Source organism: Coniosporium apollinis, assembly GCF_000281105.1.
Source record: "Coniosporium apollinis CBS 100218 chromosome Unknown supercont1.25, whole genome shotgun sequence".
Taxonomy (NCBI): domain Eukaryota; kingdom Fungi; phylum Ascomycota; class Dothideomycetes; genus Coniosporium; species Coniosporium apollinis.
The window spans coordinates 240,748-254,434 of record NW_006913287.1 but is presented as its reverse complement, the minus strand read 5'-3'; the positions used below and the strand labels follow the sequence as shown (position 1 = coordinate 254,434).

Genomic DNA, 13,687 nt, shown 5'->3' with positions numbered 1-13,687 from the left:
ATTCTGGGGACATAGATAGTAAGCACGCTATCGGCTTGAAGAATCATGCAGCGAGACGTCCGCTGACGTGTGTAAGCTTTATTCATTACAGCTATTCTATCGCTAGCAAGCCATGGTTCCCTTTTCTAGCCCCGAGGAACCCGCAACGTGACTCCGCTATGTCGCCTTCGCCATACGCTGTCCACACCGGATGTGCCTCTGCCGTGACGTGCGCCCAGGTGCCTCTCCGTTGTCCCAGCAAAGGAAAAGTTTCCTCACCATCCGTAACTCAAAGGACGCCTGGCCCCCGGCTTCTTACTCTGATGGTCAATGGGAAAGCCCATCGGCGCCATTCAAAGACTGGAAATCCGCGGTGGTGTCAGCCCTGGAAAAGGAGGCTGGCGGCATATTCAACGTTGCCGTCCGTTGCCCTCAAGGCCTCGAGCGCCTGCTGGGGCGAGAAGCCGAGCCGCACCAGTTGCTCTACACTCTGCTGCGGGAACGCAGAGGCTCCGCGCAGCAGGTGCTGCTGCTGGCGATGGGGTATCGGCGGCTGCTGGGGCTGCGCTTGCGCGGACGGCTGCGTCTGCGCCGAATGCGAGCTCGACGCCTCGGTCGCCGCCGCCGATGTCCCCGCCGGTTTCACGGCCCCGGACTTGGCGCCGATCTCCGTCCCCGCCGGTCCCGAGATCGCGGGCTCGCTCTCCATGGCCTCCTCAAACCCCTTCGGGATCTCGCTCTCCGGCAGGAAGGGCACCTCCACGCCCTGGAAGCGCAGACATCCCTTGTCGAGGTCGATGCACGCGCGGTAGCGCTTCAGCATGTCGAGGCCGAAGAGCAGATCCACGTCCTTGCCCTCCATGACGGTGAAGGCGCAAGGCATGACGGCGTCGCCGATTTTGATCTCCGCGTGGTGCACGCGGCCGAGGATGGTGGCGGTGCCGACGCCTTTGGCGACGCCGGAGTAGCGCCTGTCGATTAGCCGCATGATGCCGCAGGCTTCGGCGCACGAGGGCGACATGATGGTCGCCTGGGCGCCGGAGTCGACGAAGGCTTTCACGGGCCGGCCGTTTACTTCGGCGTTGATGTAGAGCATGCTCACGCGGCCGAAGACTGTGACGGTGTCAGTAGGCGAAAGGTTGGGATGCCAACAGGAGCGGCTAAGACGCACCTTCGGGGTTGTTCTCGTACGCATGTATCAGGTTCTCAGTCACCTGGTCCTGCCTGATGATCTCCTCGATCTTGCGCTGAGCCTCGATGTTGAAGGGGTCGTTGTTCAGCAGCTCGATCTGGTTTTGCCGCTCCCGCCTCCGGGCCTCATCCTCGCGTATCATGGCCAGCCATACCTCTCTGAAGCGGACGGGGTCGTTGATCGCGGACCCCAGCTGGGGCATCCGCTGCATCATCTGCGCCCGAGCAGGCGCGTCGCCCAGCATCCGTAACCGCATCGTCTCAACTTCATCGTTGTTTGGCTCGCCGCGGCGGCTCCGCGGTGCCATGTCGTTGTCTTGTAGCTGTTGTCCACGCGCTTGTGGTTGTCGGGGTTCAGTCTGCTGTTGGGGCTCGTTGAGGAGCAAAGCTAGCATCTCGCCATCGGTGATGCCGGCGTCTTCTAGTGTTTGGAGATCGCTTGTGAGCAGCCGGCCGTTGAGGTAGAAGTGCTGGCCGGACGTCGGGAAGCTCGTCTCGGCCTGTACGAAGCCTTTGAGGTCGCCGAGGGTGAGGCCGGGTGGGAGATCTAAGGTGAGAGGCTCGTGTTCTCGCTCTCCGTCGCGAGCATTGATTAATATGGTGATGCGCGGCCTGTCGCACTTGGAAGTCAGCCATCGGCTCTCATTTATTGGGATTTAGGGTAAGTGTGGCCGCGCGTGGCAGCGTGGCAGCGTGGCAGCGTAGCAGCGAGGACGTTGCACAAGGACGGGAAGGCCGGACATGGCGGGGGGCTTCAACTCACATGGTGGTATGGGCTGCGGAGACGGCTCTGTTCTGGGCTCGTCTGTCCGTTGGCTACAATGGCGGTCCTCCTTGCGTACGTATGCAGCTGTTTCTGAATCGGTTCGGGAGAGGGTGGCCTTTGGGTGGTACACTCGAGGGAAAAAAGGGAGCGGTCCCGATGGGGTGGCAGTGTGTGTGAGAAGCACGAGGCGGAAGCTATGCAACGGACGCAGGAGAGCGATTTGGGAAGCTGGACACGCTTTTGAGAGGTTCTCTAGGCAGTCAAGCTTTGAGGAGGCTGACGACTGCCGACGGGCTAGAAGATGGTGGAAGCCGGCGGAGACGATAAGATGGCGAATGCAATATGTAAGGGTCGCCACGTGAGGGACGGCGGTGAAGGTGGGTTGCTGGTGCGAGGGGAGAGCACGGCGGACGGCAGCGTGTGGGAAGGTGTGGGTGGACGGTGTGGGTGTGCAAGTGTCTGTGACATAGACCTGTGTTGGGTGTCGCAGCTGTGCACGCAGCAGACGGATGACCTCAGGCAGCTACATAGCCAGCTCTCCTCTTCTGAAACGCCGCCGGGAGACGGGAGAAACGGCGGTGATGCAGGCCCAGTGGATGGTGGGGCACTTCAGGCAGCTGGCATCCCACTTCGCGCGTTCCTGGCCGGTTCTCTGACGGCATCAGCCCATGACATCTGGACTGAAACATCTGACCGCAACATCTGAAAAGCAGAGGATCCCAGTTTCGTGCACTCCTTCGTACGGCGAACTTGACATTCCCATCTCCCTCCTCCGTCTGCTTCCCCAGTCCTTTCCCCCTTACCCAACTTCTCCGCTATCGTCTGCTAATTGCAGCCCAAAGCCCTCACGTGCCACTGCCAAGGTACAATGCCTCGAGATCTCGAATCAGAAATAGACACACTGAACGGCATGGCGCCATTGACCAAGGAGCCTGATACCGGCGCGCCTCCAGTCACGGGCTACGACAATCTAGTCAAGGACGAAGACAACGACCCCGGAGATAAGCTCGTGCGGGACATGCAGCAGGATGACAAGCGGAACGAGCTGCATCCCTTCGTGCAGACGCTAACCCTGTCCAACCTCGACAGCTGTGTGCAACTGGAGAATGCTACTTTCCCACCCAATGAGGCTGCTTCAAAAGAAAAGGCATGTCGAGTTTTTACCGTTTGATCCAACTTGAGTCTCCCATATTCTTGTCAAAGCTCACTTCGTCGCTGTCGTAAGCAATTTGAGATTGGAGTTATATGCCATCAGAGTAGCTGGCATTTTGGGGATGTGGTGCTTAAATCTGGCCGAACGATCTTGCACAGCACCGCTACAGCTTAGGTGATTAGTTTTGGAAGGTCGTGTAGTTGAAGCATCAGTCGTTACACGAAACGGACTTCCGCAGCTTCTGGAACAAGTACATGCCGAGATGCTTTGTGTATGGAACGGGCTCGGTAGCAGCAACACTATACGTTCTGTACATTTCATCTTATCACGCAGCTTCCGATATGCAAGTCACGGTCCGCACAGCCTCCACTAACACCATCCAGTTCATCTACCGCCTCAGCGTCTGCGGCGAGCTCTCCCTCGGCCTCTTCACAACCACGCAAACCGTCGAGAACTCCAGCAACGCCGACCTAGCATCCGGGCCCACAGCTTCAAGCGCCCTCCCCGTAGACTCGAACCAGCCGGACCGGTACGCCCAAACATCCCCCTCCCCATCCCCACCCCCCTCCTCGCTTTCCCCTTTCTAATCCGCAGCACAAGCAGGAGAGAACTCCTCCTCGGCCACATCGTCGCCACAAAAACCACCAACCCAACAATCCACGACGACGACATGGTCATCCCGCCGAACTGGCCCTCCGCCCCGCCCTCCCACTCCCAGTGCCAAGGCCACCAAGAGCACGGCCGCACCGTAGCGCTGCACTCCCTAGCCGTGCTGCCGGCCTACCAGCGCAAGGGCCTCGGCGCGCTGCTGCTGAAAGCGTACGTGCAGCGCATAGAATCCTCCGGCATCGCGGACCGCGTCGCGCTGCTGACGTACGATCGCCTCGTGCCGTTTTACGAGACGCTGGGGTTCGAGAATCGGGGGAGGAGCGCGGTGACGTATGGCGGTGGGGGGTGGATTGATATGGTGCGCGAGTTCAGGAAAGCTGGGGATGGGGAGGAGGGGGTCTGAAAGGGAGGAGGAAGGCGGAACACGCGACGCATCTCGTAAGTTTCTTGGCGTGAAGTCGTACCAATGGTCGACTACCCAAATTCTCCTGGGCTCTTTCCCATAAATACAGCCGCTTCCCCCCCAACATCCTGCACGACTTCCTCGACCTTCCTCAAGCGAAGTAAACAGCAGCTAACATGTTCGGACCCATAAGTAAGCCTTCCCACTCTGCTTTGCACTCCACATATCCGCACCACCTCGTCAACCCCTCAGCATCCCTCGACTATCTCTTGCATCCACACAACCTTCGCTATTAAGATGAATGTTATCCGACGCCTTCGAGAACGCCTAACGCCGCTTTACCACGAGTTACGCCCACATGCTCATGATGCGTTAAAAAACATAGCAACAATCGTGATTTACTCCTTCGTCGAAAAAAAAATGGACCGGTTTTTTAACGGTAAAGATCGCGACGGTAAGTAAATTAGAAACAGCGCAAGATTTCTATGAGAATTACTAACAATATTCGCCGGAAGCTGAACGCGAGAGACTCGAGCGTGACCGTGAAGCCGATCGGAAGTTCAAGGAGACAATGTGTAAGTATCTTTACAAATCAGTCGGTTGAGCAGTATTCTAACATGACTGTAGCCGAGGCGGCCACGGCGATTCCGAAGGCCTTGGCAGATCTAGGGGATGCCATCCGCCAAGGTTCAGATCAGAATGGCAGGAACTCGAAGAGGCACGGGGGGGAGTAGCAGGACGGGGGGGAGTAGCAGGACGGCGGGTTGGGTCTCACTATCACTTCAAATGTATCTCACTCGCTCTATATCGAGAGGCAATTCAAACGAGTATCACGAGATCTGAAATAAATACGCCACAGAGCCCTTTATCCCAGTCACCGTCCTCAAATCCCGCGGCACGTTGCTCAGCTGCTTGGCGACTCTAGGCATGAGTTCTACGGGATCAAAGAAGGGGAAGTGTGTAGTGCCTCTACAGGAAACCTCTCCACGGTCGTGAAGGGAATGTAGCTCCAGGAAAGTACTCCTCACTCGGCGTTATCGCCAACGAGATAAGGCTGTGTTAGTGCGTTTATGCGAGAATGTAAGTCATTCTCTGTACGCATCGGCAGCGTTCATCTGCTCAGAAGCGACGGTTTTGATTGCCAGGCTCCAAGGCAAGTCTCTGTTGACCAGAGCTTTCCCCTCTTGTCTTCACTGCCCGAACGCCGTAGCTAACTGCAAGCAACGCCGCCAACTCCCTTTGTAAGCCATGTCGTCGTGATCGAGACATGCAAAGCATCAACAACACACCCTCCACATCCCGTCTACCGCGACCTAGTCTTGCCCATGCCCCGCTTGCCAGACAGCAAATGCTTCGGCAACGCCGCGCTGACATGCCTATCCGCCTCACCCTGCCTAGCCATCCTGTTCATCTTCTTCTGGCCCAGCTTCGCCAATCTCTCCGCCTTACTCCTCGCCACCTCATTCGTGACACCATCCTCCCTCCTGTTCGTGCTCTGGCTCCTGCCCCTGCTCTTCGCGCGAAGTGCCGCGTTCTGCGCAGGGGTATTCGCCGCCGACGGCGTGTCAACCTCCATTGCATCCGCATCCCCCGCCTCCGAGCGGCCTCGCTGAGCCGGCCGCCCACGGCTCTGGCTCCTCGCCCTCGCCGCGATGGTAGTGGTGTCCAACCCAAGAGACCCGAGATGCGATTCCATGGCCGAGAGCTTCTTGGCCTTGGCGGTGCGCGGGATGACGGCACGGTTCTTGAGCGACTTGCGCATGCGTGCCTCGTTGCGGATGAGCTGGCGCTTTTCGCGGATCAGCTCCGCCTTGTGTCGGATCTCGGCGTCCTCGGCGTCGTCGAGCTCGTCGTCGGAGGCGTTGGCGTAGTAGCCTTCGGCGTCGAGGCGCTCTTCTTCTTCTTCGAGCGCGGCTAGCTTGGACTCGATGTCGGGGTCGATGAAGTCGTAGACCTGGGGAGGGTTACGCGTTAGGTATGGTTCCAAAATTGCATATTCCTTGCAGGTGGAGGAGCTTACATTCTTGCCGTCAAATACCTCGGGAACTTTGTCCTCCCGCCAGTCTGGGTTGTCGAGCATATATTTCTTCCTAAGGTTGATGTTGTACACCCCAGCACCACCATTCTCTTCTTCGATATCCCGCTCAAGCCTTGGCCTGTTCGGGTCGTCCTTGTCATACTTCATCTTGTTCTTCGCCCCTTCCGCGATGAACAGCTCGCGAGTGACACCGCCCATCGGCTGCGCGACGTGAATGCGGCGAAGTAGATCGCCTAGTCGGCCGGTCGCCTCTCCGGAGCTGTTAGTTCCAGCCTTGAGCTTCTCCGCGTTACGCTCCGCCAGCAGTCTATCGCAGGCTGCATTCCGTACGTGCTGTGCATTTGTCAGATGATGTCCACTGCGCGTCTGAGTGAGAAGCTTGTTTTACCATGACGTTCTCTGTCGTTGTGCACGACATCGTAAGGAGCTCAACGTCGCCGGACTTGAGCATGGATTGAATCAGCTCGTTGGTAGCCGCGTCGACATCGTCGAGGCCGACCATGTCGATCTTGTTGATCACAACGAAGACGAGCTTGTTGGCGAAGAGGGGCTTGATACTGTGGAAGAGTTGGACTTGTGCTGCTACAGAATAACCGCAAGATTCGCTAAGGTCCTGTTACGGGTATTAGCGACACACTCTTGCTGCAGTAACTTGACAAAAAGTGTGACAGGAGCACTTACCATGAAGTACATTATAGCACTGCGGAGATGTGCAATTGCTCTACCAACCCCATGTCAGCTGCCGCTCGAACTCATCTGAAATCTTCAACTCACGTGATCGATTGCATCTCAATCGGGTTCATCTCCTCCAACGGATGGTCCAAGATACCCGGTGTGTCGATACCCTGGAAACGAAGCATCTTGTAGTCCCAGTGCCCCACAAACAAGGACTTTGTGGTAAAGGCGTACGGCTGCACATCCACGTCCGCCCGGCTGATGTTCCTGAGGAAGCTCGATTTGCCCACGTTGGGATATCCGCAGATGAGGAGCGTCCGGGTATTCGGATCGATCGATGGCAAACGGCCCAGATGCTGCCGTACCTGCTCTAGGTAGAGCAACGGATCTTTTAGGCGCTTGCAGATGGTGGCCATTCGCCCTAGAGCTGCGCGCTTGAGCTGCTTGCACTGGAACAGCGACTGTCCGTACTTTAATAGTCGCACATAATCTCGTGAGACTGTTTCGATGAGGTGTTTTGCCGTCGATACTTGGCCGAGCGCTATCCTGAACTACGCCTCGTAAGCACAATCCCCTAAGAAGTAGGTCGTCTTTGTGCGTACGTGGTCCGCATCGTATAGAGTATTCAGCAGATCCTTGTGGAAAGGGTGTATATCGGCAAGCTTCGGGAACGAGTCTAGGATCGCTTGGAACTTTTCTGTGAAGGTCTCGGCGGTGTATTTGACTTTGCGCGTGTAGAACGCCCGTATCCTGCTGATTTGGAAGCCGGCGCGGATCTGTGTAGGGAGTCGCCGCTGGGTTCTCGAGAGGACGATGTCGAGAAATTCCTGAGAGGTGGGCTGGCAGTAGCGTCAGCATAGAACCGCTGGGAAAAGCAGTCCGAGATACTGACCACAGGCGCGATATCCTTCCAGGTAGTCTTCATCTTTGCTGTTGGTGTCCTGGCTACTGAAAGAGTGTGGGCAAGAAAGCGGGTGTTAACACAGAGAGGCAACTCGCACAACGTTAAGTTCAAGAAAAGTGTCGCCAAGATTTCCGGCAGAATCTGCGGCGCCGAAGCGGTCAAGCCGCGGCTCATCCCGCAAAGGCTGGAAAAAAGGCTGCCCCACGTCTGCCCCTCCAAATTTCCGTCCCCCTGAGTACCTACTCTCTTCCATCGGTCAATTGCCATAACCCATCCCCAAGCAGTGATTTCAAGAAGCGCTCTCGAGACAAGCTGGTCCTTAAACCAATTCTCCCACCTAGCAAATCTTTCCTCCCAGCGGTGTGCTTACAACAACAACCAACATGTCCGCGCCGACACCCGCCCTCGCGCCCCACAAAGCCGCCTTCCTCTCCTCCTGCGTTACAGCCGGCGCGTTGAAATTCGGAACCTTCACCCTCAAATCCGGGCGCATGTCCCCCTACTTCTTCAACGCGGGCCTCTTCCACACAGCCTCCCTCCTCGACTCCCTGACTGCCGCCTACGCCGCCACGCTCGCATCCTCCGCCGTCGACTTTGACATCCTGTTCGGCCCGGCATACAAAGGCATCCCGCTCGCGGCTGCGACAGCTATCCAGCTTCGCGTGCTGGACGACGCGAGATTTGGCGGGGTTAGCTACAGTTTCAACAGGAAGGAAGCGAAGGACCATGGCGAGGGCGGGAGTATAGTCGGCGCGCCGCTGAAGGGCAAGCGCGTGGTCATCATTGACGATGTCATCACCGCCGGTACCGCCATCCGAGAAGCGATCGAGATCATTAAGAGGGAGGGTGGGACATTGGTCGGGATTGTGGTTGCGCTTGATCGGCTGGAGAAGACGCCCGCGAAGGAGGGGGAGCAGGAGGAGGCGCCGAGAGAGAGCGCGATTGGAGAGGTCAGGAGACAGTACGGCATCCCGGTGCTGTCGATCTTGACGCTGGATGATGTGGTGGAGTTCCTCAAGGGGATGGGCACGCAGGAGGATGTGGGGAGGTTGCAGGAGTATAGGGCGAAGTATAGAGCTAGTGACTGAGTTACTCGTGAGCTTGAAGTATGGCCATGTTTGGGTAAGACTGAGGGGCCTTGGCCTGGCGTAAACACACGCCGCCGGACCTGCGAACCCATAGTGGAGGACGTCGTACTACACTGGTACGACAATTTGCGCATTGCGCGCTCCTCTGGGCACTCTAGCTCGCCGCCAAGCGTATCTTTGGTTAGGCTCGTGGCACAATTCGTGGATTTCCGGGGGTTTGTCAAGGCCATGATCAACTACCAGGACGGCAATCCTTCGACCTCGCCCTTCAGTATTGTTCTGCGTGGCTGCCTCTAGATCCAGATTAATGGAAAGGGAGCCATAAGGGCTGCGCAGTCTGCTCTGCTGAGGGCGCAGATAGGCACTTTGTTGTATCTTTACGGACCCCATTCAAGTGGTAGCTACAACTAGAATACGAGTATCAAACAGTCTACGTGCCATTCTTCAACGCTATAATTCCAGAGAGGATTCATGCGTTCCGCCTGTTTTGCGTATCGAGCTGAGTAGATACAATAAGAGACGAGACGGTGTTGTTCTGGGTCTGGCGACTAAGAGACACAGATGTGCTGGTTTAACTGTGACTGGTGCGACGAGCTGGGGAAAGCTTCTGACAAGGAAGCACAGCTGTAGATAGGATAAAAGCCAAAGAACCACGAGAGTCACACGAACGGACGGACGAATCGGAAGCATACAGAAGGTGTTTTCGTGATAATCTCGGCCGGGATGATAGCTGTCCTTCAGAGTTGGAGGATAGTTTGTCCCTCTTGGGTTCCATATTTGGGGAGGGGCATGTCTGTGCTTCTGGCGTTGAGCGTTGGTTGCGTTGTAGCGGTTTGCTGAGCGGTCGGAGGCCGAGTCGGTGAATGGAGAGGATTCGAGAGTACGACGAGGGCCAGTGAGAAGGTGAGAGTATCTCTGCTGCACGGAAGGCCGATAACTGAGTGCGTTGTTAACAGGCTGAAGACCAGTCCTACCATGGTCGCACATGAAAAGCTAGTAGCGAGGTAGTCTGCACAAGGAGGTGAGACCTTAACGGTAGTGGTATGTGTGGAGTCTACACACTTCTTCAATTGTATATACCGTTCCTCAGATTGCTAGAGGCAGCACGAGGGTACCCGGTTTACGAGACCAAGGTCCACAGCCCGGGCCGAAGTGTCTAGTACGCCGCCGTGAGTGATAGAAAGATAGTGAAGGATGAACTGCTCTAGAAAGGAAATGTCCGCAACGAAAAAGTAACTCCCAAACGTAGCATGGTGTGTCATTACCGGGGTATATCTCCGGACAGCTAGCGCCATTGATCCAAACTTTTAGACTCTAAGCCCATCCGAACAAAGCCGATCGAATACGCCACGAGGCCAAGATGCTCTCCAAAAACAAAATCCTGCCAGGTCCTAGCAACCCTCATAGTGTTCCGGATGCAATGTTTTGACGTGCCTCCATAGGTTGTCCAACCTGGAAAACCCAGTTTTGCAAGGATGCACAAAACAAGAGTATTCTGACTCCTGCGAGAGCACAGTTGTTTCAGAGTGACGACGCGTTTTGAGGTGTCGACGCAGATCCTTGCGATCGTTGAAGGCTTCACTGCAGCCGGCTGACATGCATTTGTGCGGTCGCAATGATTTGGGGACATGCGTCTTCCTGTGCTTCCTGGGAGATCTTAGTCAGCGGCTTCCCGAATAAACAGGTTTGGGGACAGCTTACGTTAACTTGCTCTGCTGGCTATAGGTCCTGCGACACCCACTGTGATCACATGGGAAATGGTTCGTCTCTAGGTAGAGATGCTCCTGCGGTGGTGGGGCAGGGTCAGGAGGCATTGTGTGGTCCAGGGCATTGTAAGGTTCGTATAGCCATGGTCCCACGGCGCATGACTGCTCGTGAGGCCCGGGTTCTGCGAGCTGTCTGACATGCTGTTCTCTCAATGGCTGACCAGCGACCACGCCATCGGGATTGTGTAGGTGTATCTGAGGAGCAGTAGAACTCCTCCCCCCATCTGCCGTAACTTCGTTGTCGTTCGACGGCGCTCTCGGCGAGCTATGTCGCTCAAAGCTTTCGACGTGTTGAATGACTTGTCGGATGCGCGGCGCCACATCCTATATGTTTATCGTCAACACAGGATAAACCTGCTTCATCCTCAAGCGCCTACCGCGTGAGAATCCACATGGCGACCGCAGACGCCGGTAGTATACAGGCAAAACTCGCAAGGGGGGCATGACAGCGGGTTGCAAATGTCGGGCTGGTCCGGAAACTCCGGCGCGCGTAGCCGGTCAGGCCTGATTGAGGTCATTAGGACTTTTACGGCGTCCCTGAAGGGGACAGCCAGATGACCAGGCAGGGGAGATTGATCGTGGGCTGGGTGAAAGGTGCGTTTCGAGGTGTGTGTCTGTATGACTGTGACGGCCGCTCCTCAGTGTGCTGTCTATGGGACTGAAACTGGATTGGCTGTGCAAGGTATATAATGACGGGCTAGAGAGAGGGAAACGAGGGAACTGAGGAAGAGTTGAACCAAGAGGTACTTGTGGACTTCATGGCCGGCCTCTTCTGGGTCTCCAGTGGGCGGAGCAGCTCACCATGGAGCTCCGCTGCGGCGCCATCACTGCTGGTTGAGCTCGACAAGACTTTCGCATCGCATCAAAGACGAAGCAGCTTCAAGGTCAAAGACGCAATGCGATAAAGACGAACACGGCCGAGAAGCTGAAGCAGGCAATGGTCCGCGGTGGTAAACACGGCAAACGACTGGAGCTGAAGCGGCCGGGGTTACCACAAGACGTCAGCGTAACTGAGCCTTGGCAGCCGGCCGGTTCATTGCTCCGCAGGCAATCCTATCACTTCTTTCTACAGACGGATGGTCAAAGTGAGCCTTCTCGTTGCTGAAGCTATCATCAGAGTGACGGTAAGACGAGCGAGAGCAGGATGAACTACATCACGTGACACTGGATGTGTACGTCAGGCATCTGTCGACTCCGTCACATAGCCCCTTTTTACTGCAGCACGCAAAGACGAGCAGTGTACATACGTATCTACAGTGCCCGCCATTCATATATTGGCTCTTAGCGGTTCGCAATGCTTGAGGTAGGATCCGAATCGTGCACATACGTTAGGCGCAGATTCGTAGCTGCTAGCAGAGCCTGATGCCCAAATTAGGGCGGGAAGTCTCACGCCTTGCGGCTCTTCGCTGACTATGAATGATTCCGTAGATTGTTTTGTAATGCAGCGCACGCGACCGTTCCCTGCGGTCTCTGCAAAAACTCGTCCTATCAGTGATGGGACCATGTAGTGTTCTTTTGCCGGGCTGTTGAAATCTACCCAGCGTAAGATAAGGTGCAGCCACGACTTCAAACATCACTCGCAAATCGCCCCGTATCCGTCCCCCGGATAGTAGATGGTACAACAATCGGCATGGTCGGTCTTGTATCCGGCGGACGACGTTGAAGGCCAAAGCAAGTTGATGGGCCAACTTGACAAGGCGTTAGTGCACTCGCAAGCATGTGCCTGGCTATGCGTGCGGGCAGGCACTGCGTAGTTCTCCGCGGAACCGTTTCTGAACCGCTGGCTTAGACGCTGGATGCTCGCTCGCCGAACAGTCCTAGGAGATCCTTCGTTGATGCTCTTGACAGCTCTTTTTCCCGTGGTCAGGCTGGTTGTCGTCGTAGGTAACTTCGATGCTCGAGTCGGTGTCATTGCTGGATTGTTTCCTTTTGTGCGGTCCAAGATGGCACTGATAGCAACCAAAGTGTCTGCAAGCATACACACGCCTAATCTCCTGTAGTTGCCATGGTATCAGACCAAGTCGCACCCTCGTCAATAAGGCGTGATGGGGCCAACGGGCGACAGGATCTCGAACCAGCAGTCGTGGTCCGTCGAACTGTGGACACATCCTGCAAGGCGTCTGTAGAGGCAGTAAGAAACTTTAAATTCTCACGATGAAGCCGTTGTCCCCGGTTGCAGACGCTCAGGCGCTGATGCCGCGATACTTTTAAGGTTGGGAACAGCCAGGGTTAGAGCCGTTCCCGTAACGTTATCCATGGGTACCCTGCGAGAGTGGGAACGCGATAGGCCAATCTAAGATTGCTTTGATAGGTGGTTCGACAACGGGCGAACATGATGGAGAGCTCCCCGGATCCCATACAGAGCCGTTGCGTAGACCTTGGGTATCTATCAACCTTCCTCCAGGAGTCACAAGGTGATGTCTGGATGTGGAGATGGTCAGGTTCCGGTGCCCTGATGCAGTGCGCCCTGTTGTGGGCCAACATTGGCGGCGACGGTGCCCAAGTCACACCTGAACGGCCGCGGCTCACGAAACCAAGTGGGAAGACGGGCCTTTGATGAAGCGTAAGAACGGCAGACAACGGCTCCAGCTGATGTCTTGTTCCAAAGACTTGAGAATGATGTTGCTATCTCCGGCTCCTCTCCAGCCTTCCTTTGCGTACTCGGCCAGTTCGAGTGCAGGCGTAGAGCGCAGTTGGCGTTTGGAGAAACAATCCTCCCTTGATTCATTTCAGGCCCACGTGATTCGTCCACCATGCGGTGTTAGTGAGCGGTCCGACTTCCGTGTTGAGGTCCCACCCGACTTCCGCGAGAGCTTTGACCTGTGCCCTGACGCCCTTGATGAAGCTAAGGTTAGGCTGGCGATCGCCTGATGCTGGACCATGGATGCCTGTCCCAGGATCCATCAAGCCAGTAACCATGCATCCTTAGTTCAACTCAGACTCTCTGAATGGGCTGATGGATTGCCTGTAGCTGCGGAAGGGAGTTACGGCGTAGTCCTCACGGTATGGTGTGTGTATTCAACGATCCCAGCCTCTCTCAGGTGTTTTTGCATCGTGCTGGTTGTTAGAGTTACGGAGTCCGTCAAAGGGCTGAAGCTTCCCGAGACGTGGAGGA

General features: G+C 56.2%; 6 protein-coding genes across 6 annotated transcripts; 4 read left to right on the top strand and 2 right to left on the bottom strand.

Moving 5' to 3' along the window:
- Positions 1 to 358: 358 nt before the first annotated feature.
- Positions 359 to 1,913, bottom strand: W97_05368 (uncharacterized protein; the record flags this gene model as incomplete). Its single annotated transcript, XM_007783252.1, has 3 exons — positions 359 to 1,092; positions 1,151 to 1,790; positions 1,893 to 1,913. The coding sequence occupies 3 exons, from the start codon at positions 1,911 to 1,913 to the stop codon at positions 359 to 361; spliced, it is 1,395 nt and encodes a 464-aa protein (XP_007781442.1).
- Positions 1,914 to 2,804: 891 nt separating this feature from the next.
- Positions 2,805 to 3,107, top strand: W97_05367 (uncharacterized protein; the record flags this gene model as incomplete). Its single annotated transcript, XM_007783251.1, has 1 exon — positions 2,805 to 3,107. The coding sequence occupies one exon, from the start codon at positions 2,805 to 2,807 to the stop codon at positions 3,105 to 3,107; it is 303 nt and encodes a 100-aa protein (XP_007781441.1).
- Positions 3,108 to 3,430: 323 nt separating this feature from the next.
- Positions 3,431 to 4,101, top strand: W97_05366 (uncharacterized protein; the record flags this gene model as incomplete). Its single annotated transcript, XM_007783250.1, has 2 exons — positions 3,431 to 3,618; positions 3,684 to 4,101. 2 exons carry the CDS (start codon positions 3,431 to 3,433, stop codon positions 4,099 to 4,101), a joined length of 606 nt encoding a protein of 201 aa, XP_007781440.1.
- Positions 4,102 to 4,521: 420 nt separating this feature from the next.
- W97_05365 (uncharacterized protein) lies at positions 4,522 to 4,835 on the top strand (the record flags this gene model as incomplete). Its single annotated transcript, XM_007783249.1, has 3 exons — positions 4,522 to 4,555; positions 4,617 to 4,676; positions 4,729 to 4,835. 3 exons carry the CDS (start codon positions 4,522 to 4,524, stop codon positions 4,833 to 4,835), a joined length of 201 nt encoding a protein of 66 aa, XP_007781439.1.
- A 569-nt stretch (positions 4,836 to 5,404) lies between these two features.
- Positions 5,405 to 7,739, bottom strand: W97_05364 (uncharacterized protein; the record flags this gene model as incomplete). Its single annotated transcript, XM_007783248.1, has 7 exons — positions 5,405 to 6,055; positions 6,122 to 6,472; positions 6,528 to 6,752; positions 6,821 to 6,860; positions 6,914 to 7,365; positions 7,417 to 7,653; positions 7,707 to 7,739. 7 exons carry the CDS (start codon positions 7,737 to 7,739, stop codon positions 5,405 to 5,407), a joined length of 1,989 nt encoding a protein of 662 aa, XP_007781438.1.
- A 362-nt stretch (positions 7,740 to 8,101) lies between these two features.
- On the top strand, positions 8,102 to 8,806 carry W97_05363 (orotate phosphoribosyltransferase; the record flags this gene model as incomplete). The annotated part of the gene is made up of 1 exon (XM_007783247.1): positions 8,102 to 8,806. One exon carries the CDS (start codon positions 8,102 to 8,104, stop codon positions 8,804 to 8,806), a length of 705 nt encoding a protein of 234 aa, XP_007781437.1.
- Between the last annotated feature and the right edge of the window lie 4,881 nt (positions 8,807 to 13,687).